Source organism: Chaetomium strumarium, assembly GCF_033439665.1.
Source record: "Chaetomium strumarium strain CBS 333.67 chromosome Unknown B0T15scaffold_1, whole genome shotgun sequence".
Lineage (NCBI taxonomy): Eukaryota > Fungi > Ascomycota > Sordariomycetes > Sordariales > Chaetomiaceae > Chaetomium > Chaetomium strumarium.
This window is the reverse complement of record NW_026944429.1, coordinates 5,127,985-5,151,338: the sequence shown is the minus strand read 5'-3', so window position 1 is coordinate 5,151,338 and position 23,354 is coordinate 5,127,985. Positions and strand designations below refer to the sequence as shown.

Genomic DNA, 23,354 nt, shown 5'->3' with positions numbered 1-23,354 from the left:
TTAGGTTGGTCGGCAGCTAACATTCCAAGGTTGCTTGGAGTACGAATGTCCTCCACTTGGGTATCAAGCCAACATATATCCGTACTGTACTCCACAAACCAACCACACTTTACTGTGTAGCACAACGCACAGGCAACCTCCGCTTGCTGATCAAGTGGACGACAAGATATGTGTGTCCGACAACTCCACCCCCGAAGTACAGCGGAAAAGGGAAGCATTGCTTCCGTCGTCCCCCCTCTTGACCGCCCTTTGCGGGGGCCTCAGTTTTCGTCCACACGCCTCTCGATCTTCATTGGCACGCAGTTCCACGAGCAACCAACCCTCAGGAAAGGCACTGGAACCGCCTGGCCAGCCTCGCCCAGTGCCGTAAATCTGTCCGTGTCAAGAAAAACTGTCGTCCGCCCGATGTGCCGAAACTCAACCCACTGCGCCACCGGTGCAATTGTTTGCCTCCCACACACCGAGCAGTTGAGTCCCTTTTCGTGGCAGATATCTGCCGCCCTCTCAACCGCGGCCGCCAAATGTTTCGGCCGCTCCCCTCCTTCGCGGAGCCATGCCATGACGACGTCCAACTGTCCCGAAGCCACGCAGGTGCCGAGAGCTAACTCAAACAGGGATTTCACCCCTTTCGCCTTCACGGTACTGCTGGTGGTCCGGGAGTGGAGCTGCATCTCTAGGTCCCTTGGCGCGGCGAGCTCAGTGAAAGGCTCCAACTCCAAACTAGAGTCCTGAATGGTGCCCGGTTTCAGGTCGGGGAGTGCGAAGCGGGAGAGGGTCGCGCCGGTGCTGTCCATGAACTGGACAGGCGTCCGGAATCGGACTCTCGTCGTGAGCCCATACCAATCGGGCCTTACTTTGACATTCGGGCGGGGGCCAAACGTGCGCTCTTCGTACTCGTTCGCGCCCCAACCAACGGCTAAAGCGGTGTCCAAGTCGGGCTGCCAAAACCGGTTGGGCAGGAAGTTCAAGTTGCGGAGCTTGCTGCCTTTCTGGAGGAGCCCCAGAAGTTCGCCAGGCAGGAATCGGAGCTCGTTCTGGGCGACGTTGAGGTGTTCTAGGTTCCTGAGCTTTGCAATGGCCGGTGGGATTCTCGCGAGCTGGTTGCTCCTAAGACTGAGGACGGTGAGGTGCTCGACGTTTAAAAGAGCGAGGGGAAAACTCGTAAGCTGAGTGCTGGACAGGAACACCTTGATCTGAGGGTCTCTCTGCTCGAAAGCAACGTCCTTAGCCACATTCGGTATCGGAGAGATATCAGAGATAGGTTCGAGAAGGCCTTCAGGGATGGTCTCCAGGGCCAAGCCACTGGATTGGGCAAGTTGGTTAGAGGAAGATATCAACAAACCGGGCTGAAGAGGCCGGCTCACCTAAGATCGACCTCTTCCCAGCCATTCTCAACGCAGGTGCGGATCTTGCTGTAAGCAATCCGCTCCGCCCACGTGGGCGGTGGCCGAGTCGGAGAGAGCGGCATCGTAGCGCGAGCCGGGGCGGGGGGTAGTGGTAATCTTGCAGCAGCGGGTTCCATATCGACAGCATCGTCCGTATCGCTCATGGTCCCGTCCGTTCCCATCCAGACACCGCTGTCAAGCTGTCTCTTGAACTCTCGCTTTGGGTGCTGGGCCGGATCGCCGACTCGCCTGGGCGGGGGGTAGCTTACAGGCGTGTCCTCGCCCACCCCAGAATCCGAGGATGCCGGGTGCTGATCAAACCAAGTACCAACGTACCGTCGCTTGCGGCGTCCTTCGTTCTGATAGTTGTCCAGGGTGGGATCATCGTCACTGGAAAATATGGCGGGGTCACTGGACGTTGCCGAGTGAGGAGGGGAGCTTTCGGCCTTTCTGCCTCGTTTCCGTCTAGTATTGGCGGGTAGCGAGACGGGCAAACGGGGCAGCGTAGGTTCCTCTTCTTCCATAGCTAATTGAAAGAGAACCCCGGGTTCGATTTTTGTGATTTGCACTCCTCAGGGCGGTCGATTAAGGAGCACGGGTGGCTACCTTAATTCTGCAGGCGCAGCACAAAGTCGGGTACTGTATGTAATATGTACTTGATACACGTGCCTATTACGCAGCAAAAGTTTGCGTCGAAACGCGACTGTCGGCCTTGAGAGTTTGGGAGAGCCAGGAACAGGTGTCAAGGTCGTATAGAATATATACAGTTGAATTAGAATGTCTGGGTCATGAGAGGAAAAGGTGGGAAAGAAGTCGCCGGCTCTACGCGTCAGTCGGTCGCGTCTAGAAAGTCAACATCCCGCCACCTCGGCCCCGCCAAGCCCCACACAGTACCGGGGAGCTCGAGCTAGCCCCAACTCTCGCTGGCGTCATTGAAGCTCGGGCCACCACAGCTACATAATAGGTACGGTAGGTGCACTGTACATGTAGTACTTATGCCTGTAGTTATAGTAACCCCGGTCATATCAGCTGGTCCCGTCGTCACTCTGTTCAAGGCCTCACACATCGTGTCACTGGAAGGACCTTCCAGTTGAAAAGTGGAAAGATTAGGGAACTTAACTAAGGTGAGGTGTGTTTGTTAAGCGTGTAGTACGCCTACTACCTAAGTATTTGGATGCGACTAGAGCTAAGGAAAAATGATAACGTCTGTGTGATGTAGGTCAGTACTAGTAAGTATGAAGAGACCGTCTCTCCCATGAACTGAACGCCTGAGGACCTGGCAAAAACCACGAATTGCGAGACGAGGTGTCTTATTGCCAGCAAAAGCAACTCATTCGCCAAGGCCAGAGACCAATCTCCATTATCGCAGAATGTCTCCCCTCCTATAATCAGCCTTCCTGTATTCCGGCGTCATGATCATGCTTCATCCGCAACGCCTATATGCGTCCCCACTTCCCATCACTGTGAAGTCATAGAGGACGAGACCTGATCGGCAAGCTCCAGAAGCTCGAGTTCCTCTTCCTCTCCGAGGTCGTCGTTAATGGCCTGATCAACCTGGTCGGCCATCTTGACCAGCTCCATTTCCTCGTCAGAGCCCAGGTCGTCGAACTCGGCCGTGGCCGTACCGGCGCTCACCTCCACAGTGTCCACCGTGGCAGTGGCGCTCACGCTTACGGCCATGCCCCCGTCCTCGGGCTCGTCGTCGTCCGAGATGTAGATGGGAGCCGACCCTCCGACCTCGCCTACGATCATGGACGACGCGGGCAGTCTTGCCGAGGAAGAATGCTGGGGCAGCAGCTCGTCGTCCGAGGTCAGGTCGACCACGATCTTGTCCTTGTCGTCCGCGGGACCGGGCAAGATAGCCGCGGTGAACGGGTTCTTCAGCTGCCACTCCCTCGCCTCGCGCTCCCACTCCTCCACCTCGCGCCTCTTCTCGGCCTCGTCCTTCTCCTTCTTCTTCTCCTGCATCTTTTTCTTGCCACTCCTGGCCATCAGGGCGCCACCGACGCCGGCGCCATAGCCATAGCCATGCTGCTTGTCCTCCCCGTCCTCCTGCTGCTGCTGCTGCTGCTCCTCCTCCTCCTCGTCGGCATCGTAGGCCGGTCCGTTCTCAAGCTCCAGCTTATAGCCGCATCCACCGACCATCTCGCCCTCCTTCGCGTTCCAGACCTTCTCACACACCAGCACGCGCTCCCGCCACTGGGCCGTCTCCCGGACCTTCTGGACCAGCCTGCCCCTCAAACACTCTGGGCAGCCGTAGCGAGGCGTGGGGTTGTCTCCAGCACCACCAGCCGGCGTGGGGGTCATGGTCATGGTCATGGCCGTGTTGGTATTCTCGTACATGTTCGGCGCCGCGGCTGGGAAGGGGTTGGCGATGCCGGTGCCGGTGCGGAAAAGCTCCCCGCCACCACCTCCACGGGGCGAAGAAGACTGCGCGCGGACTCGAGCCTCGGCCTGGGCCTGGTGGAATTCGGGATCATTCAGCGGGTCGCTCTCCAGCACCTCCTGGTAGTCGCAGTCCCGGACGTTATTGTAGCGGTTGCTACACACGAAGCGAAACTTGCCCTTGTGCGGCGAGTTGCCGTGCGGGTTGAAGCGGCTGCGGATGCGCCGGCCGGGACACTTGGGGCACGGTCCGTACTTCATGAGCTTGACGCCGGGGCTGGTGGTGGCAGGCGAATGGGAAGCCGCGCGGCGGGAACCCGGCGAGGCGCGAGAGCCAGCGGCGGCGGAGAGCTTGGGGTACGCCTTGTTCTTGTTCCCGTTGTTGGTGGACTTGGTCACCCGACCGCTGAGGACGCCCTGCCTATTGGAGCCCGGTCCGGAAGGGCCTTCTCTCTTGGAAGCTGTTTGAGAGAAAAAAGAAACAAAAAGTCAGTCGGTCGATCGAATTGGTGGAAGGAACAGTCAAACGAAAGAGGCAAGAAGCAGAAGAGATACCCACGTTTGCCACGAGCCATGTTGGATGAATCGACGCCGAGTAAGATATAAGTATCTTCAATGTGGCGATGACCAGGTCACTTGCCTGGGAAGAGGTCTTATGGCGAACCCTGAAGACCGTTAGAAGCCCGTCAAGAATCAAGATGCTCGAGACGGGTGGCTGTGGTTGCCTCAAGATGCCCGAGTTTCCATGAGTGATGCTTAAAAGCGAGGGGCCTGAGGTAAAGGGAAAGGAGCGTTTTTTTCTCACAAAGGTTTGGCTCTCGGTGTTTGAGCACCACACGGCCTCTCTGCTGCGGGTCACACGCTCAATGACGGGATACGGCGGAGAATAGAGCGGAGAGCTTGGGGTTCACACTGTCGAGCCCACCCCACAGGTGTAGACGACAAGAGGAGGTGTGTGGTTCTCACTGTGAAGCTGAGATACTCCCGGGCCGAAGTGGCTATGGGATGAATGAACGAATGTTGGGACGGGCGGGTATGGGAAAGAGGAAGCCTTGCCGCCTAAGGCAAATAAGGACTCGAACAAGAGAAAAAGGGGAGGGGGGCTTGCCTCTCTGGTTGTTGAAATAATTCCGGAGGAAAGAAGTGTGAATCTGGAAGCGGTCCGAGGATAAACAAGTGTGTTTTTCGGGAGCTCTGCCGAGAACTGCTTCACCCCAGGAGACAATAGCCTCTACGAAAAGCGAATACCTGCGCGGCCGGCAATAGACAATTGATGGTCTGGAGCCAGGGGTGCAAAGTGACCATCTAAGCAGCTTTCCGGTTCGCACGTCCGGGACCAGCATTTCATGTCGAGACTAGCACGCCGGGAGTAATAAAGAGGAGAGCGGCTCCGGGTAGGATACCATGCTCCCCTACATTCAATCAGTCGACAGCGGCAAGCTTACATTAAACAGCGACCAAAGACAATGGACAAACCCAGTGGCGCCTAATAGGATCTGTCCACTACATTGCTCACGACAAGCCCCCCAGGGATGGCAAGCCCGCATACGGCTCTCTGCTTGCCGTGATAACCTCCGGGAGTAGACTGGTGATCAACAATTAACAACAGCAATGAGCTGGGCATGTTCTTTTTCCTCCTAGCTGTATCCCCTCAGTATGTCCTCTTGATGATCGTTTCCAGCAGAGGAACTGAGGAACTCGATATCGACATAGAAGGAGCTATGGATAGCTTATGGTGTTTAATGATCTTAAATCCAGTGTTTGTTATCCTGCTAACTTGTGCTAAGACCTTCAGATTTCGAACTGTGTAATTGTTGTTGAAGAGTACCTATTGCCCATATCCATTCACAAGACATCTTGTCACATTTACACCGCTCAGGGCTCCAGGTAAGTGAGCTCAAGAGATCAGGTTCGATTAGAAGTTATACAGTTACCTTTTCTTCCACACTTCGTATCCCATGACGCAGCGAACCTCAGGCACGCCATCATCTCTTGGGTGTGTTCAAGTGCGTCCGCTTCATGCATGGGATTTAAATCATTGCCGTTTATGGCTCAACATGGAAAGAAGCGATTTCACATGGTGAACTTTGAGCCGTAACCCCTGTTATAAATCATTCTATAGATAGGTACCTGTATGTTAACATATCCTCGAACTTACTCCCTAACTCTAACTACAACTTCCTGACACTCGGGTACACCACCTGACTAGAATTCAAACCCCAGAATTCGCTATTTTATTCTCTAACTAGACATTCCTTGTAGCTCAGTAATACTCACCAAAACTTACCTCAGCTCGACGTTGGTTCACCTCCTGTCCTGCACGGAGGAGGAGCACACACTAGGTAAACCACGATCTTTCACACTACGCTTGTCTCCAGAGTTCAGACACTGTGGGCTACCCGTATCATCTCCTAAATCGTGGTTCTGCGACGTATAGGATGAGCTCAAGGTCCAGAACTCACGCGTCCTAGGTAGGCAAGCACCACACTCTTTCATTGTTTTTCAGTAGCTCACGTTGAGGACCGCGTAAGCTACTAACAAATGCTTCAAAGGAAGCACGGTCCTGTGAATGTCTGCCATGGATGTCCAGTGTTTATCAGGTTGCGATGCGACAAAAGGAAGCCTTTGGCCGTCTTCGGTGGATAGCGTTGAAGTGTGTGCCTTGGAACATATGATAAGGTAGCTACTAGTAGAGTCTTTGGCAGGAAACTGCATACCTGGTAGGCACCTGACGACCTTGCAGAAAGGTAACCCAGAGAGCCAGCAGGAACCCTTGTGGGTTTCCTCGACCCACAACAACGGTCTATTGCAGTTCTCTATATTTTCGCTCACACACTCATGGTTGGCTACAACGCATCCAACACATCTCTGGGGAACCATCCGACATGCTACCCCAAACAACCACCGCTTACGGCAGCAGTCTCTTTGGTGTTCGCGGATAGAACGCTGCCAAGTGGACACTCGGCAGGTTAAGATACCACGCCACAACACGGTCCAAGCCAATACCACCACCGCCGTGGGCGGGGACACCTGCCTGTCGGAAAATGTCGACATACTCCTTGATACCAGGGCTCGCGGGATCGATTCCCTTGGTGCGGATCCGCGCCTCCAGCTCGGCCGGGTCGTTGATACGTTGCCCGCCGGAGCAGATCTCCTGGCCCCTCATGAATAGATCATAGGCGTTCGTGACCTTGCGGTTGGTTGGGTCCTCCTTGGCGTAGAAGGGACGGGCGCTCTCTGGGAACTTGTCGAGGACATAGAAGTCGGTGTTGTACTTCTTGCGGATGAGCGCGCCGAGCGCCTTCTCCTGTGGCGTGCTCATGTCCTCGTCGTCGCTGACATTACGGAACTCTTCGGGGCCCTCTTCCCGAAGGAGCTTCTGGCCTTCCGCGAAGGTTAGGCGGACTGTCTTGCCGAGCTCGGGGAGGAGGAACTCCTCGGACGGATAGACCGAGCGGACCAGAGCAATCTCGTCCGCACAGCGCTGCTTGATGTTCCTGAAGATGTGAAGGAGGACGCCTTCGAGCATGTCCTGGTTGCCGTTAGCCACAGTGGCGGGTTCCCAGTCGGGCGACTTCGAGCAGCACATACCAGAACCTCCCGGTAATCCTTCTTGATCTCCATCTCCATATCTAGACCGGTAAACTCGGTCATGTGTCTCGGCGTGTTTGAGTTCTCGGCTCTGAACACGGGGCCGATGCTGAATACCCTCTTTCTGCCGCCTGCAATTTCAATCTGCTTGTAGAACTGGGGTGATTGAGCTTGGATGCGTTAGCACTTTCCACAGTCGTCGTAGAGCCAAGGACAACGACCCACCAAGGTACGCATCCTTTTCAAAGTAGGGCAGGCGGAACACGTTGGCACCACCTTCCGATGCCGCAGCGATAAGACAAGGGGGCTCAAACTCCTTGAAGCCGTGGGACCTCAGGTACGACCGGTACAGCTCCTTCATCTCGGCCCGAATGTCGGCAATAGCTTGCTGGACGACTGACCGCTTGTGCATGACAATGTTGTCAAGGTGCGTAAGCATACTCGCCGCTGGAATACCTGCCGGCTCACCGGCAGACGCAATGCTCAGCTTTTCCACACCCTGCTCCACTGGTACGTCCTCGTCGCTGAAGTTTGCAATCGGCCGGTTCGCCGCAGCGAGGGTCATTCCCAGAACGGCAGGCGCAGCGGCGTGGATAAAGCATTTGGTGATATGCAGCTCGTAGTTGGAGACCCGGCAGCTCTTGACGGGTTCGAGCGGCTTCTGCACCGTGCCCTCGACAACGACGAAGCTCTCCGGGTTGATGGCGCCAACCCACTTGACCATTGGCCGGCTGACAGGCGTGCCCTCCGGACTCGCGGCGACGACACCTTGAATTGACCAGTTACCCTCCTCGCGCAGCTCGACGAAGGCCATCTTGGCGCCCTGCATGCGCGCGTTCTGGATCCATGCGCGGAGCTCGACCTTTTTGCCCACATGCTCCTCGCCCAGCGTCTTGAGGTTAACCTCGACAGCGTCGGGGGAGAGCTTCGTCTCATGCGTCTCCTGGCCGTAGTTGTCCTTGGCGAGGTCCTCGGTCTGGGCTTGGGACCCGGACGCTGCTGCTGCTGCTGCTGCGCGCTCGGCAGCTCGGCGGGCCTTTTCGGCCTCCTTCTTCGCCTTGGCCTCGGCCTTCTTCGCAGCCTTCTTCGAGATGCTACCGTCCTCGCCGCCCTCGGCAGGAGGGGCCGCAGCAGGAGCCTCCGCTGGGGGAGGCGCCGGGTTCGTGGAGGGCTCAGCCATTTTATGCTCGTTTATCGGTGGGAAGGGCAAAAGTTCTCGACAAAGGTTCGAAATAGGTGGAGGATGGGCTCGGATCGAGTGAAATATCCGACGCCTCCAGCTGTCGCGTGAGTCGGATACTACGAGTCACACCTCAGGAGACCTCGGCCTGACACGTCCAAACAAGGAGTTGAGGGGCAGCCGATCTTTTTGGCGGGGCATGGAGGGGCAGCTTCAAGCAGGCTTATCAGGGACTCAACGGCGCTCTAGAGCCCTAACCCTGATATTGCATGTGGATGTCACTCTTAGAGATGTACTAGGACCTAAGGTACTTCTAACCTCCCATATCTATCTCGTTCGCGGTAATGACGTGTATGATAGATTGTTGATTGGGGAAATGGACTACTGAAGTCCGGAGCTATGCAAGAGTGAACCTTTCATTATCTGGTGGTTTCTCATCTTCTGACAGGAGAGCACGTGGACACCTGGTACTACAATATCCAGTTACCGGGCCTCCACATGTCTGTATCGCCGTAAGCGAATTTGCTCAGTCCCTTATTCAACTATCGAAGCAGCAATTACATCAAACCCAAACACGATCCACGGACCTATTTGTAGACGGCGGACGCACCTTTCAGACGCGGTTGGCAACCATGGGCCCGAAACGCAACCACAGCGCGCTTGCAGCGGATGACAACGAAGATCCGTCCTCCCGCTCGTCTAGCAAGCGACGCCGCGAGCAGCAGGGCTCGAAGCCGAGACAGGGAGAGGGCAAACCCGACCCGACTTACGGCCAGCGAGTCGCCTTCCCCGGTCTCGACGATGATGAGCCGGCGCAGGTAACCGACGATGACCTGGAATTCGAGGAAAACGGCGACGCGCTCGCCTATCTCAGAGCCGTCCGGTAAGTTTTACTTCCTTCCCCCCTTGTCCCCGCCATCATCGCCCAACATCTGCTAAACCGCTGTTCCCGTTCCCCAGCCGACTACAGCCCAAAGCGGCGAGATTGGAAGAGACATGGTAAGCTAATGGTAAGTATCTCACAGGCAAGAAGCAAGCAGCGTCCCGCATGTCCTGGTAGCGCCCAGAGCGGGCCCCCAGCTCCCTCCACACCTCCAAAGCTCGGAGGACATCGACCGCAGCATCTACGACAACGGAGTGGGCGACTCGCGCGGCTACTACCATGATGGCGCATACACCGCGATGCCCTCGGACTCCGCGTCTGTCTCCTCTTCAGAAGAAGAAGAAGCAGCAGAAGAAGGGGAAGAAGTCGATCCTGCGGACCCAGACCGCATCGCCGCGCGGAGCGCCGCGCTTCGCAAAGCCTATTTCGCCTCCCTGACATCGCAGTTCCTCGCCCTGCGGCGCCTCCTCCACCGCGACCCGCCGCCGCGCCTCGTCGCGTCCTTGTCCCGGGACCACGGCACCGAAGTGGGCTCCTTCGGCGCCAAGTCCTCGACCTTCCGCATCTGGACGTGGCGCATTCGCTACACGGACCCGCTGCCCGTGCAGGTCGCCGCGCTGGACCGGCAGAGTGTGCTGAAGCTCTTGCGCGTGATCTTGGGCGGCAAGTTCATCCGCCGCGGCTATGAGCTGCGCGAGCGGACGAGCCGGTGGATCTGGGCGTTGCTGGCGCGCTTGCCCGACCGCGGCGAGATGGATTATGCCGAGGTGGGGTGGGTGAGGGAACTGGGAAAGAGGGCGGTGCTTATGATGGTCAGTATCGCGCAGATGGAGGCGCTGAGGGAGGAGGTGGATGGGGATTTGGGAGGTGCGGTCGAAGGGGAAGGAGACGACGAGGATGAGGAGGGCGGATATGTGGGTGAGGTAGTTGTTGATGAAGGGGACGAGGGAAAGTGCGTTGCTGCGCCACAGGAGCATGACAACGGCAAGGACGAAACGGCGGGAGATGTGACGGAGTCCAAAATCGTGAACCCGAACGTCAATGCCGTGCAGGACGACGAGAACGGGGAGTTGGACATGGACATCGACGATGGGGAAGTATCTGATGACGAGGGAGCCACAAATGCTGGGAACAAAGACGTCGGAGCCGACGACTTGGCAGCAGCGAAGTCACGGCTTCTAGCCCGGCTCCAGGATGCCCAGGACATCAAGCCAGAGGAGCCTGCCGATGCCGCCGAGGCGGACGCTGACGAGCACCAGCGCAGCGGGGACGGTGAGGAGCCAGCGACTATGTTTGACGAGATCAGATCGCGCGTCAACATGCGGGCAACCCTGAACATGATTCTGACTGTGGCCGGTGAGTTTTATGGGCAGAGGGACCTGCTGGAGTTTCGGGACCCTTTTCCTGCGCTGTAAGTCTGACGGCCATGTTTGCATGTTGAAACATTCATGATGGCTACCTAGGCTGGGTCTATGTGTTTCCAAAGGTAAATTGTTATTTAATGTCTATACCATTCGCAGGGCGCTAGGGAAATGTAGCTATACCTGAAGACTTGGAACTTGAGTGAATCCGAGCTTTGGTTTTTGACAAGTCGCTGCCCTCGGTATGATAACTGATCCCACAGCTAAAACCTAGAACGCCATATGCCTTTGGAAAAGAATGCAGTTCGCAGAAGACCACCATGGTATAATGCAACCCGTTCATCCCAGCCGATCGAAGCGGAACCCAACCACACCACGTAATACCACCAACGCCAAAAACGCTACAATGCAAAACACACCAGCACCCTAGGCATCAGTTCGCCCTGTTAAAAACCGTAAGACCCCACTACTCAATCTCCATGTTCCCGTCCACGCCCAGTCCATAATCCAGGAAACTGGCCTCTTCGAAATCATTCCCATCCACCATGCCCTGGATATCGACCATGATATTCTCTTGTCCCACTCTCGCTTCGTCCCCGGCGGTCGCGACCTTTCTGCCCTGCCTGGGCCGCCGAGGCACAGCTAGCAACCGTGCATTCTGCCACAATCCGGCCGGAGGAGTTAAGCTGCGCGGCGAAATCTCCTCTTCAAGCCAAGCATCGTGGCTGTCGCTACGTAGGCGGAAGGGGCCGTTATGTTGTAGTGGGTTGCAGGTGATTTCGTCTTCCTCGGCGGTGAAGGAGCGTTTGCGGGTTGAAGCAGTCGCCGTGGTGGTATTGAGGTTGGGGCTCGTGAAAGAGGTGAAGTTGCTTGCATCGCTGGCTACCGTATCTTGACTGCTTGTGAGGCCGGGCATGGCATCTTCATCGTCAGAAGTGCTGTGTGCTGGTTGGAAGGCCAATCCTCCAACTTTATTGATTCCGCAGAATGGCTCGAGCTCGCGCATCGTTGACGCATACGCTGGCGTAATTGCTGCCGGAGTTTGGCGAGAATTCCTTGTGCTGTTGTTGGTTTCCGCCCAGAGCGAGAAGGCGCTGTAGGTGCTGCCCGTCTTGTAGCCTTCCGGGATGGCCTTGCGGACCCGCATGCCGACCGTCAGAAGGTCGGTTTGTACCTGTGGTGTGAGATGAGGAGAATCGAGGGCGGTCTGCTTTGTGGAAGTCGACGCAGAATCAGCGCATGTGGTTGAGGACGAGGTCTTCGCAAAGAACGAAGTGATTTGGCGTTGCGAGGGATCGCTGGCTGCGCCGGCGAATTGGCGCTTTGTGCGAGGGCCCGACATTGCCTTTTCTTCTCAATCCTGGGGTTTTCAATCGATTGTTATGTGTGCGCACGCAGAAACTGTCTTGAATAATGCTGTTGCTGTCGGGAATATCGTGTCGTGTGTTGGTTGTTGAGAAACGGATGGAAGGACAAAGAGGTTGGGAAAGAACGATGGGTTAATCGTGGAGGTTCCCAAGTTGGAAGTCGCGACCGCGTTTTGACGCGTTTAATTGAGTGGGGCCTTCTGCTATGAGGTGGTTGGTTGTCGCTCACAACTGAAGCTTCCCTCGAGTTAGCAGCGAGACCGTTGAACTTGTTTGCCAATAACGTTACCCAGCGGCGCATGTCCTTGAATATCTGAAGCATCCGCGTCCTTAACTTCAGGAGCAGTGCAGCCTTTTTGACTATTTCTTCTTTCTCCCACTAGGACAAGCCCTTCGCCGCAATCTCGCGTGTGCATGCTTGGGTAAGGCTCTTGTGAAACAAGCATTGTGGGCTCCTCAGCTTCGGAAGTGGCTGGATATTGCACCATGCCGATAAGCTCGTGCAGAACGGGCCACCGGCCATACCACAGTAGGTAGCATGAAACAATTCCAATTCGAGTCTGGCACAGAGAGCTTGGGTTCCAACCTTAAAGCATTCATGAAAGTCATCCATGGCGGCCAGGAATTGGCCTCGGTTGGGTGAAACTACTAGTATTCTAAAAATACACAACACCGTCAGGCCCCACGCATGTCATCTTCCACTTCCATTCATAACATCATCAAGGCCTTCATGCTTTGCAGAGGATTTCAAGAATATATAGCGTGCAAAGAGGGGTTGCAATAACATGTATATGGAGGGCGTCGCTGTGGTTGTCCCATTTAGTGCATAAAAGCCGGCCAGAGAATAGCACGGAGCCGGAGCATTATCCGTCACATCAGATTGTTGAGCATAGAGGTGTTGTGGTCATGGAATCTCATCAATTTGTCGTAGAACGCGACCCGATTTTCCCCCTCCCACTGCACCGAGGTCCTCGGCGGTCCTCAGCGATCCCACGTCCTCGCGTTTAGCAGCCTACCAGCCGCCCATGGCAGGTCCGTCTAAACGCTTGTGAAAATGCCTCTGCCAACGATCCTCCCAATGCAGTATCATCTGCCTGTACAGCCAAAGACAAGACCAAGGTTCGGAAAACGCAGATTGAGAGAAAGTCGGAGTAAGTCGATGATGCTAGATATCCGGACCCCAAACGCCATCCCAGGTTGCTGTGCGGGGTGATTTTTGGCGAATCCATCTTCTATCCGCAAATGAGATTGATTTGACGATCGAGTAATGAGTCTAGACGCCCAACTCAAGCCAGCCTTGCAGATACCGAGAAGATCCCATTACCATGCCATTATGCCCAGAGAAAGAAACAGCCCCAAACAGACCGCTTACTTCCTCCGGAATGAGCAGCCCTCGGTGAGTCTCGCCTTGCCACCGGTGGGCTGGCAGAGGACTGTCGTGCAGCCCTGGCAGATGACGACGGTTTGGGCGTGGGAGAAGACGGTGGTGATGGTGAAGCAGCCGGGGCACTTGACGTCCATGAAGAAGGAGCGGGGAGCAGGCACAAGCATCTGCGGATATTGTCAGCATCAGCCATCAACAAACAAATCATCTGCTTGCGGTTTGAGCGTACCTTGAGCTTGTGCTTGCGGGCCTCGGCGGCCGGGCTGGGGTTGAGGAGATCAACTGCGAGAACCTTGGAAATAAACAACCATCAGCAACATGGCTCAACCCATCAGAGCTTCATCCTGCCCGCTGATGTCCGTCTCTCTCCATATCGATCCATGATTCGTTGTAGCGCGGAGTATCGCCAAAGTCTATGATATTCGACGTCGATTTCCGGCCTTTTTTCAACGTGTCGTTGATGCAATCCTCGTGACCCTCAAGACGGACATCGAACGGGCAGAATCGCACAAAGTCGGCAGAAATTCGCTTCTTACCATCTTGTCTGATTATTTCCCGTACGTGGAAAGGACGAGCTGATGCTTGATTGATGAAATCTGGGTCGGTTGGCGGCAGACTTTGCTCGTTGATGGTTGCGGAGGGGATTTTCAGAGGCCCAGCAGGAGCAAAAGTCAAGAAGCAAAATTTGGGACTGTGAGGAGCGGGAGGCAAAATTGGCTAGCCTCGGCGACCCTCAGTTAGGGCTTGCTGGAGTGACCAATCATATGCAGGCTAACCCTTGCATTTGTCGAAAGAAGCGGAGCTGGACTTCCGGCGAGGAGCCTCTGAGGTGGTGGGGTTACACTGTACCACCGCGGAGGCGGGGCATCGAGGTACCTAACCCTACAAGGTACCTGGATGTATGCCATCACTTTCACTCGAGGAGCTAGCATCGCGTCCTCAACACTATCAGGCAGCAACATGGAGGAAACATAACAAAGTTACCCGTGGCTTAGAGCGATCCGTATCGAACCAAACCGTCCATAACCGAGACTACGAATCTCCTGACCTCTTCCGCTCACACACATCCTCAGTTCTGAACTCGTGGCTTCCTTGCACCTCAAGATGGCAGCCCCCGCGGACCAACGGATCGCGGTCCCCATCGATGACCCAAACGCGGATACAGAATGGTCCAGACCGCTTCGCTTGCATTCTACCTTCGTTCTAGTACTTACAGTATTACTCACAGGAACGACATTCTGCGCAAACACGGGATCATCCCGGAGAAGCCCCCATCCCCGACCCCGCTCATCGAAGAGGCCATCCTCGAAGCGCGCCGGCTCGCGCACGAGAATCGTCTAGAAGGCAAAGACCTGTCCGACCTCTCCGACCTCGAAGACGAGGAAGACGAGGCCTTTCTCGAGCAATACCGGCAGAAGCGCATGCAGGAGCTCTCGGCGCTGCAGAAGAAGTCCGTCCACGGCGCCGTCTACCCGATCTCCAAGCCCGAGTACCAGCGCGAGGTCACCGACGCCTCCCACAACGGGCCCGTGTTCGTCAATCTCACTTCGCCCCAGGGCAGCAACGTCGAGTCGCGTGTGCTGTCCCAGCTCTGGCGGCAGGCGGCGCAGGAGTATGGCGAGCTCAAGTTCTGCGAGATGCGCGCCGACAAGGCGATTGAAGGGTATCCGGAGCGCAACTGCCCGACGATTCTTGTCTACAGCAAGGGGGATATCGTCAAGCAGGTGGTCACGTTAGCGACGGTGGGCGGCGTCCGGATGAGCATGCTGGATCTGGATAAGATTCTGGTGGAGGTGGGCGCGGTGAAAGATAGTGATATGCGGGTGATCAAGCGGAGGCGGGCGGCGGAGGATGGCGAAGAGGAGGGAAAGGCAGCTGGTGCGAGCAGAGGTATCAAGAGCAGTAGGGACGCGATGAAACATGATGACGATGACGATTGGGACTGAGCGCCCCTGGCTGATTTTGGGGTTGGGTCACTCGGCGAGAGCGAGCCGGGCCATCTCATGAGGGAAGTCGAAGGTTAGCCTGTGGGGTTATGGCTCTGGCTGCTCGAGCGTCTGGACCACCTGGCTGGGGTTGTGCCTGACTCTGACACCTCCCCTCCCACTCTGGCACCTCCCCTCCCTAGCCTTCTGCCATTCGAGGCCAAAGGTTGCCTAGTGGTTTAGGGTAGACGGCCGAGGGGTGCGAGGGACCGCTGAAGCCGACTGCGTTGGGCAGTTGAGCGTCAGCCATGCCTCGAGGAGAAAATGCTTGTTCCAGACCGCCCGAGGATAGGGATTTGTGCCAATTATCTTTGCTCTGTTCTGTCTACTCTGAAAACTGACGATAGTCTGGCTACCCATAGCTCTCTGTCCATTATCTTAGTAGCGGTCAGGCTTCATCAGGATGGGGTCAATAAGAACTCAGCAAGCATAATAAATCGCTTAGTGATGGCAAATAACTCAATATTTCTCAGAATGGAGAGTTTATCATCAGACATGAATACGCAGAAAACCCAAGGATCAACTTATACCCATCATGATCACCGCGGCGCTCCGGATATGGAAATATCTTGGGTGTAAGTCGTACTGCACACTACCCCATACAACCACAATAAACAGGAATCCATTGCAAGGATGATATTAGCGCAAGCCATGTCTGCAGACACATGGCCTAGTGACTCCGTGACCCTCCGAAAACAAATTACAAGAAGCAATCCGGTATTACCTCCCTTCCCTTACGCTATGCCCTGTACTCGAATTGGGGGAAAAGTAGATAACCTCAACGCCGACCTGTACCCCTACACCCTCGAACAGTCTACCGAGACGCCAGAAAAGCCCCCTTTCTTGGATCTGACTGCCGAGATCGAAGATTAAAATGCCAAAATATCGCGTGAACGGCGGGCCGAGGAATAAACGATTTCCTAAAACTGTCCGACCCGCTCGGTGCCACAAGCAAAGAGGCTGACATGGTGGCCTCCACGTGCGGCACAGCCCAGGAGCATCCTATGCGGGTGGAATGCGGTGGCAGTGAGGGGGCCTGCCTTGTGGCCTTGCAAGAAGCTTGAGTACGGCTCAACGCGGGTGATCTCGTGCCCGTCAAGGTCGAAAATCTTGACTAGATGGGTAGATGTGCCCCTGAAACACAGTTAGTATGTGAATGTTATGTGGAAGAGCTCGCGGTGGGAAGTAACTTACACAGCAAAGACGGGCAAATGCTCATGCGTGCTCGCCGTCCGCAGGACATCATTGGTCGTCTGGAACGTCTTCAGGGGCTGCTCCATGCGGATGTCCCAGAGAAGAACCTTGCCGTTGCGACTAGCAGACAAGAGCTCGCGCTGGCCCCCGCGCTGCATGTGCACCGAGCGCACCCACTGCCTGCTCTCGTCCTTCCATTTGCGGACCATGGCCTCCTGTGGTCTCATGCGCGTGTCGAAAACACGGATGGCGCCGTCACCGAAGCCGGCAACGAAGATGTTGCCGGTCATCTGGTCCGAGGTTAGCGATGTGACACAGGAGCCGGACCGCGCCGGTATCTCGTGAGTGCACATTTCGTGGCCCGCATTCCAGATCCGTATGACTCGCTCGTCGCCTGCAACCAGCACGTGGCCGTTGACCTGCTGCCATTCGAAGACCATCCCGGAGTTGACGTTGGAGGGAACCATGTGGGTCAGTGCACGCCACGAGGATGCAAGTTCTACGCTTGCGTCACTGTCGTAGTGGTTGTAAATGCGGATGACACCGTCCGAGGAGCCCGTCATCAACAGGGCTTGGTCATCCTCGTTGATGAACTTCATGTCTGAGATCTTGGAGCCTTCTGGGTTGCCGTTGGAGAAGCGACTCTGCCGGGTATTGGTCTTCCAGTCCCAAATCGTCACGGTGTTGCCGTCATCGGCAACCGCAAGGTGGTTTTCGAATTGGTGGAACGTCATCTTGGATGGCTGAGAGCCAGTAAGAATCACACCGGCTTGACTGTTCCACTTGTGTGTTCTGGCGTGCGTCTTCTGCGGCTGTGTCTCTCTAAGGACAGCCTCGTTACGAGAGCGCCGCCATAGCCGCTCGTTGTACTCCCTGCTGCCGGGCTCTTCGCCCTCGGGTGCCTTCATCTGAGGCTCCCGGAAGTACTCCGTTGACCAGTCCAAAAACGTACTGGCCAAGGGCAGGGCGGGCATTTCTTTGAGCTTGCGCTCCTGGTAACCAGCGCACAGTGGTTCAGGGGCAACATGATAGTTCGATGGAGGCGCACCTTGGTCATGCTGTTCCGGGGGAGCATTTTCCAGACTCGGACCCTTGCGGCTCCGTTGCGAGAATGACCTCTGCAAGCCGGGTGTTGCGGGCGGGGTTGAAGAAGTCTTGGAGGAACCATCCGCCGCTCCCATAAGCGGCCCAAACAGATAGCTTGCGGTCCGTTTGAGGAGACCCGGAGATGGCAACGGCTGAGCCGCTGCAGTACGGGTGCCCGCTACGCTTGTCCTCTGGCTCATGTCTCCTCTCGACACTTTCCTAGCACGCCGGAGGATCTCGTCCATGAGATTGTGTGCGGTTGCGCCGATCGGCGATTGCAGCAGGGCGTGGTGGACATAGTCGAGAATGGTGGTGGCGTCCCTCTGTACCTCGGGGTGCGGATCGACGCTCAGAATGTTGATGTGCTTCCAACATGCTGCATACACGGAGTCGTGTGCCACGCCAAACGCGGTGGGCTTGATGGTGCCGTCTTTCTCACGGTGCTCGCGTCTCGCATAATGCAACCCCATCTTGTGTTCCAGGCCGTCCTCTGGCGGCGGGAACAGCTGGTACTCCTTCTCCTCCAAGAGCTGCTCGTAGGCCGCAACAATAAACTTGGGTTCGTAGCGAAGCACGAAATGCGAGAAGAAAACGAGGAGTTCCTTCCTGACGATCGGGCTGCCGTCGGTAGCCATCTCCAGCATGGCCCAGGCAATGCCTTCCTCCATCCTCGCCACCTCATCGGTTAGATCGGGAATGCCGAGGAACGTGGTCATGGCGTGCGCCATAGCGGCGCGGACTTCGGGCTGGGGATCCTTGATCAAGAAAGAGAGCTTATGATGAGCATTCTCCCGGATACCCCTCCACTTTGCATCCGGGAGATCTCTCCACAACTGACTGATACACAGGCACGACCATTGCCGGAGCAGTGGGTTCTCCGGGTGCGCGATATGGTGAAGGCAGTAGGTCATGATGTCGGTCGAGTTGCAAACGATCTGCCCGGGCTTGAATCCCTTGCACAGCATGGCCAAAATGAAGGCGCACATGGCCTTGTGCTCGTCGAGGACGGGCCCGCCAACGAGCGGGAAGCTCTCTTGCGGCTTCATGATGACGGCGAAATACGTGTAGCCGTTGTCTTTGATCAGGTCCTGCTGGCAAGAGATGTCGACGGCGAGAATACGTGTCCAGATGAAGACCATGACTGGCTTGAGCTCCTGCGCAGCCGATTGCAACAACTTCAACACGTAAGGGAAGATGCCAATGCTCAAGGCCAGCTGTACCGCCCACGGGCCGAGGTCAAGGAATCTACTCAGCAGGATCAAGGCTCGGAGCCGATGCTGTTGACTGAGGAGGACCTGAAGCACCACAGGAAGCTGGTCAGGGGGCTTTTGCGAGACTGCGTCACCTCTAGTCAAGTAGATCTCGAAAGCCGTGAGCTGCTCGGTGAAGAATGTCGAGTTGACATACTCGTACTGGAGGCCCTCCGTCTCCTTTCTCTCCAGCATGGGCAACTGCGCGAGCGCCATGTCTACAGCGAGGTCCCAGCTCTCCCACAGTGGATGCCGGCGGGTGTCAGGCAACTCAGGGTAGGACTGGGGGTGGCATCCGTAGACAGGCATGATGCGCTGAGCCAGGAGGAAGTTGCGGAACAGGGCCGCCACTTGGGTGAGCGCGTCAGCATGGCACAGACACGAGGTAATTTGGAGGGATGATGATGCGATGAACATGCTTACCCATCAAGTCTTGCCGGAAGAACTTGCGGAACAAGGGTCGCGGGAGAGTTGTCCAGGCAATGGTATCCGTAATAGCCGTAAATATCCAGTTCAGTTCTCCCAGAGGCGTCCGCCGTTCCTGAAGTCTCCCCGGAAGCTTCCTCGCTCTCTCGGGATCGATCTTCTTAGTCTTGAGCGGGTTTTGCAGAACGAAGAACCAGAGTGCCATCTCAATTGGCGTGGTCAAGCAGCAAGTGAAGATATCTGCCGGGATACGATGGTTCGTAGGGAGGTTCTCCTTGGAGTCGCAGGCGGCTAGATGGATGTAAGGGCGGTAGACCATCTTCTCGTAGTTGGCATCCTTCGAGGCCTGTTCATCCTCCTCTTGCTCGTGCTTCTCAACGAACTTGTGGTAGTTCTTGATGATGTTGCCTGCCTCGGAGCAATCCCACACGAAGATCGTGGGAGCCTGCAGCCACTGCTGGAGATCATACAGCGACACGGGAATGTACTGAGTATAGTTCTTATTAAAAACCCAGATCTCGCCAGACGCGGTCGGCTTCGGGACTCCATGGCCGTTGTAATGGAAGAGGACTCGCTCGTCCTTGGCATTCCGGCGAAGGGATATGCAGAATTTCTTCGTCTCTTCTATCGACGGGTCGAGATACTGCTTGTACCGGGTGCGGAGGGCGAGCGTCTCGTACTGGGTCTGCAGCGCCTTGCCAATGTTCTCCAGTGCCTTTCCTACGGGCGGGACGGTGGGATCCTGCCAGGCCTCGAGCTTAGCGCCCGGTGTGGTCCGCAGTTGGTCAGGCGGCTCGACACCAATGTTCAGGCATATGGCGATGGCGGCGGACACGGTTTTGAGCCGGTCACGCATTCGCCAGTCCTGCAGCTCGAAGGCTGGGGTCTTTGGCTTGCCTGTCGTTTCATGCCGTTTTTCGGTGAAGTACATGTACCAGTTCTGGTTAAGATAAAGTCAGTCACAGCTGGTTTTCATTATCAGTCTGCACTTAACCGTGAAACCAGACGCAAGGCACTGCAGCGCTCCTCTCAATGGCCTGGACCATCCGGAACCATGCGGAACCATGCGGAACCCATCATGAGGTCGGTCCGGACCCGTGGTGCGCCTCAAGCGGGTATGGAGTGCACTGGCCGCTTCACTTACGCGCCGAAGGCGAAGACAGCAAATCGCAAGAATGAGATCACTTACATTAGCAAGCTGAGCGATGATGTCCTCGGACAAGTAATGATCCTCAAAGCCATGTCTGGCGCCCAGGTCGTAGTATTCCTCATCGACATCGTCATCAATCCCCTCGTGCCGCAGGCCATATTCGCTTTTGGAGCGAAGCAGTGGCGGCTTCGCTGGTCTTGCAGCAGCAGCGCGTTGGTCATCGTCGCCATGTCCGTCTTCAGCTCGATTGATTGACGGAATACCCTGCTTGTCTCCGGGCGCACTCGACGGCCGTCGAGACGACGGACCAGGCGACGCCGACCTCCTTCTCCCATCGGCAATCTGCGGTCCGGGTCGTGAGTGAGCGCGGCTGGGAGACATAGCGCGCATGTTGCCGTTCTGCCCCGATGCTGATGCCGACACCTCGGCGTACTGGGCTTGGATTAGCGACACAGCGTGAGTGGTTTGGCGCGAGAAAGAGCCGGGGTGACGGGCGGGCGACGAAGCAGCCGACATGTCACGGGCAGGGACCCTGGAGAATTGGGCTGAGCCTTGCCCTCGCGCGAGTTGGGCAGGCTGCGGCACGTCCAAAGAAAGGGCCGTCATGATGTGCTAGCCCTGGGGTCAAACCATGGTCCTGCAAGCGGGAGGCAGAGATCGACAATGTAATGTGCACGTTTCCTCCGGCGTGCCTAGTGAACGTAGAGGTGTAGTCGGGGTGGACGGAGCTGTTTGTTTCCGGATGACAGGGCGGCGGCAGAAGCCACAACGAGTGTTAACACACGGGCATCGGAAGCGAAAGAATTATCGGGGCGCTTCGCCTATAGGGCTTGGAAGACTGAGAATGTTTTGTTTATCTCAGGGCTTGGCGATAGCACAAAGTCGTAAAGAACGCCTCAATCAAATCCCCCGAATCCTTACTCGAACCGTGGATGGGAGGTGCTTGACGTCGGTCTTAAAGTCAGGGTCGGGATTAGTTACTCCCGTCACCATGCAGAGGTCCTTGGCTGCCCTGACCGGGACCCTCACCGCCCAGAATTACCTTCTGTACATAACTAGTAGGCCCCCACTGCCCCGCAAGCTGGTAAACGCGTCATTTGATAGCCTCATGGGGAAGCTGCGGCTGAATACCTTATGACACGTGATGAGCTGAACCAGAGTGTGTCGGAGCCTCGCTATCATCACTGTAGCATGCCATTGTGTCCACTTATTTGATCTGGATTCCTTCTAACCGTCTACGGCCTACTATTTATTGTACAGCATTTGCCACCATCGGGCTTGAACACGGTCACAGACTACAGTAGCTGACGTTTTGCAGCTTTGTGGTGAGTGCGGTGCGCAATAACGTTATAGGTCAATAATAACGGAGTTCGGATCAAACTAGTCAGGGGAGTTACGGTAGCCGATGTATTTCACGAACACACTTAAGAGCTACATACCTACCTAGGTAAGTACCTTAGGTAATAAGGTGTGTTATCCGTACCTTCCACAGACCGGGCAGGTCGTTGCAATCGGATGGCGCCCCAAGGTACATGCCCCTCAATGTGTAGTACTGGCACGGTAAGGTGGTTCCGTGGTGTATCTGGAGCATGAACATCGACAAACCTACCTTATTAGGGACCTTATCAGTCAATTTGGGCAGTTCGCTAAGAAACATGAAACGGCTACTTTGGGGGGCCAATACCACCTCCCAGCAGAGGCGCCATCAGCGCCATCACTATGCGTTTTGTCCTGTCAACCCGAGAATGTAATATTTCCTAGACACTCATACTATTCGGTCGTTTACGTCTTGAAGTTCGAGCATGTTATCTCCAAAAAAGACATCAGGCGCTCTTCAATAACGTTATGCGCGCTCCAGCTGGGGGTGCTGGGGTGTAAAGTATGTGCATGGCTTCCAGATCGCCTATTGGCCATCAAGCACAGACGCGGCGTCGGCGGCACTCAACGGCTCAGTGGTGCCAGAGAGTTTAGAAGCGGCGATGATTTGTATCCGTACTAGTATCAGCTCGTGTCAGCTATTGGCAAATAAATGCACTCCCATCAAGCTGAAGTCCGGTCTTTGAGTCTCGCCATGATAGTCTTTCTGTATTCTGTAACCAACCGTGAACGTGATTACCCTATTCCTGCTCAAAGTTAGCCGCAGTGCAGGTGACCATACCTATATTCCCGCAGAGATGTGCCATTGCAAGGATGTCCAGTGACTGAGCGCACATCATCCGTCTTTGGCTTCGCAGAGAACTCCATCATTGGCCTAGCTAACGTAGGATAAGGGAGCCGTCGAGATCGTTGAGCCAAGCTCGCAACGGGACCAGAGATATACAGCCGACGGAGGAGTAGCTCTAATATTATTGCCTTAATGACAGCGGTGAGATAGCTGCAGACCTTCTCGTGCTCAGCTGCTGCTGAGCGTGTTCTGAGATGGGACACTTGAAAGAAGCGTGCTTCTGGAAGACTGGCAGCCCATCAGCCCCCTACTGCTGTGCTACCTACTGTGGCACATACATCTGCGAGCACGCAGACAAAGCTAACAAGGTAGGTACGTAGGTGGGAGGGTGGTGATGGTAGCTTGGAGGTGGGTGATGGCAACCTGTGATTGGCCTGGACACTCTGTTCTTCGCACTGTCTTCACTGTGCGGTCGTTACTGTGAAGGGTGGGTGTTCCACTTTGCCATCCAACGGGGCCCCTTGTCCAATCACAGTGGCGAACTCGCATGCACGGAGCCCCCG

At 55.9% G+C, this 23,354-nt stretch overlaps 8 protein-coding genes across 8 annotated transcripts; 2 read left to right on the top strand and 6 right to left on the bottom strand.

Moving 5' to 3' along the window:
* Positions 1 to 260: 260 nt before the first annotated feature.
* On the bottom strand, positions 261 to 1,909 carry B0T15DRAFT_489572 (uncharacterized protein; the record flags this gene model as incomplete). The annotated part of the gene is made up of 2 exons (XM_062866610.1): positions 261 to 1,302; positions 1,365 to 1,909. 2 exons carry the CDS (start codon positions 1,907 to 1,909, stop codon positions 261 to 263), a joined length of 1,587 nt encoding a protein of 528 aa, XP_062726709.1.
* Positions 1,910 to 2,843: 934 nt separating this feature from the next.
* On the bottom strand, positions 2,844 to 4,587 carry B0T15DRAFT_571398 (uncharacterized protein; the record flags this gene model as incomplete). Its single annotated transcript, XM_062870855.1, has 2 exons — positions 4,330 to 4,587; positions 2,844 to 4,231 (listed from the first exon to the last, which is right to left on the bottom strand). Exons 1-2 carry the CDS (start codon positions 4,343 to 4,345, stop codon positions 2,844 to 2,846), a joined length of 1,404 nt encoding a protein of 467 aa, XP_062726708.1. The 5' UTR covers positions 4,346 to 4,587.
* Positions 4,588 to 6,231: 1,644 nt separating this feature from the next.
* Positions 6,232 to 8,722, bottom strand: B0T15DRAFT_519889 (aspartyl-tRNA synthetase-like protein). Its single transcript, XM_062868461.1, has 3 exons — positions 7,587 to 8,722; positions 7,362 to 7,531; positions 6,232 to 7,302 (listed from the first exon to the last, which is right to left on the bottom strand). The coding sequence occupies exons 1-3, from the start codon at positions 8,539 to 8,541 to the stop codon at positions 6,679 to 6,681; spliced, it is 1,749 nt and encodes a 582-aa protein (XP_062726707.1). The 5' UTR covers positions 8,542 to 8,722; the 3' UTR covers positions 6,232 to 6,678.
* A 397-nt stretch (positions 8,723 to 9,119) lies between these two features.
* Positions 9,120 to 10,916, top strand: B0T15DRAFT_519887 (uncharacterized protein). Its single transcript, XM_062868460.1, has 2 exons — positions 9,120 to 9,424; positions 9,567 to 10,916. The coding sequence occupies exons 1-2, from the start codon at positions 9,174 to 9,176 to the stop codon at positions 10,837 to 10,839; spliced, it is 1,524 nt and encodes a 507-aa protein (XP_062726706.1). The 5' UTR covers positions 9,120 to 9,173; the 3' UTR covers positions 10,840 to 10,916.
* A 129-nt stretch (positions 10,917 to 11,045) lies between these two features.
* On the bottom strand, positions 11,046 to 12,303 carry B0T15DRAFT_55965 (ribonucleotide reductase inhibitor-domain-containing protein). Its single transcript, XM_062870513.1, has one exon. The coding sequence runs from the start codon at positions 12,125 to 12,127 to the stop codon at positions 11,252 to 11,254; it is 876 nt and encodes a 291-aa protein (XP_062726705.1). The 5' UTR covers positions 12,128 to 12,303; the 3' UTR covers positions 11,046 to 11,251.
* Positions 12,304 to 13,520: 1,217 nt separating this feature from the next.
* Positions 13,521 to 14,027, bottom strand: B0T15DRAFT_489567 (ribosomal protein S27-domain-containing protein; the record flags this gene model as incomplete). Its single annotated transcript, XM_062866609.1, has 3 exons — positions 13,521 to 13,703; positions 13,766 to 13,828; positions 14,022 to 14,027. 3 exons carry the CDS (start codon positions 14,025 to 14,027, stop codon positions 13,521 to 13,523), a joined length of 252 nt encoding a protein of 83 aa, XP_062726704.1.
* A 350-nt stretch (positions 14,028 to 14,377) lies between these two features.
* On the top strand, positions 14,378 to 15,634 carry B0T15DRAFT_55901 (thioredoxin-like protein). Its single transcript, XM_062870494.1, has 2 exons — positions 14,378 to 14,705; positions 14,765 to 15,634. The coding sequence occupies exons 1-2, from the start codon at positions 14,641 to 14,643 to the stop codon at positions 15,480 to 15,482; spliced, it is 783 nt and encodes a 260-aa protein (XP_062726703.1). The 5' UTR covers positions 14,378 to 14,640; the 3' UTR covers positions 15,483 to 15,634.
* A 636-nt stretch (positions 15,635 to 16,270) lies between these two features.
* On the bottom strand, positions 16,271 to 21,380 carry B0T15DRAFT_55910 (raptor N-terminal caspase like domain-containing protein). Its single transcript, XM_062870498.1, has 4 exons — positions 20,667 to 21,380; positions 19,475 to 20,417; positions 16,716 to 19,401; positions 16,271 to 16,655 (listed from the first exon to the last, which is right to left on the bottom strand). The coding sequence occupies exons 1-4, from the start codon at positions 21,231 to 21,233 to the stop codon at positions 16,442 to 16,444; spliced, it is 4,410 nt and encodes a 1,469-aa protein (XP_062726702.1). The 5' UTR covers positions 21,234 to 21,380; the 3' UTR covers positions 16,271 to 16,441.
* Positions 21,381 to 23,354: the final 1,974 nt, after the last annotated feature.

Excerpts from the sequence above, each read along its gene's own strand:
- B0T15DRAFT_519889 (XM_062868461.1), bottom strand. The coding sequence starts at position 8,541 with ATGGCTGAGCCCTCCACGAACCCGGCGCCTCCCCCAGCGGAGGCTCCT. Across the intron at positions 7,532-7,586 it reads TGAAAAGGATGCGTACCTTG|CTCAATCACCCCAGTTCTAC; the intron begins GTGGGTCGTTGT and ends AACGCATCCAAG. Across the intron at positions 7,303-7,361 it reads AGGATTACCGGGAGGTTCTG|GACATGCTCGAAGGCGTCCT; the intron begins GTATGTGCTGCT and ends AACGGCAACCAG.
- B0T15DRAFT_519887 (XM_062868460.1), top strand. The coding sequence starts at position 9,174 with ATGGGCCCGAAACGCAACCACAGCGCGCTTGCAGCGGATGACAACGAA. Across the intron at positions 9,425-9,566 it reads GCCTATCTCAGAGCCGTCCG|GCAAGAAGCAAGCAGCGTCC; the intron begins GTAAGTTTTACT and ends AGTATCTCACAG.
- B0T15DRAFT_55965 (XM_062870513.1), bottom strand. The coding sequence starts at position 12,127 with ATGTCGGGCCCTCGCACAAAGCGCCAATTCGCCGGCGCAGCCAGCGAT.
- B0T15DRAFT_55901 (XM_062870494.1), top strand. The coding sequence starts at position 14,641 with ATGGCAGCCCCCGCGGACCAACGGATCGCGGTCCCCATCGATGACCCA. Across the intron at positions 14,706-14,764 it reads CCAAACGCGGATACAGAATG|GAACGACATTCTGCGCAAAC; the intron begins GTCCAGACCGCT and ends TATTACTCACAG.
- B0T15DRAFT_55910 (XM_062870498.1), bottom strand. The coding sequence starts at position 21,233 with ATGACGGCCCTTTCTTTGGACGTGCCGCAGCCTGCCCAACTCGCGCGA. Across the intron at positions 20,418-20,666 it reads TCATCGCTCAGCTTGCTAAT|AACTGGTACATGTACTTCAC; the intron begins GTAAGTGATCTC and ends TATCTTAACCAG. Across the intron at positions 16,656-16,715 it reads CATTTGCCCGTCTTTGCTGT|GGGCACATCTACCCATCTAG; the intron begins GTAAGTTACTTC and ends ACTGTGTTTCAG.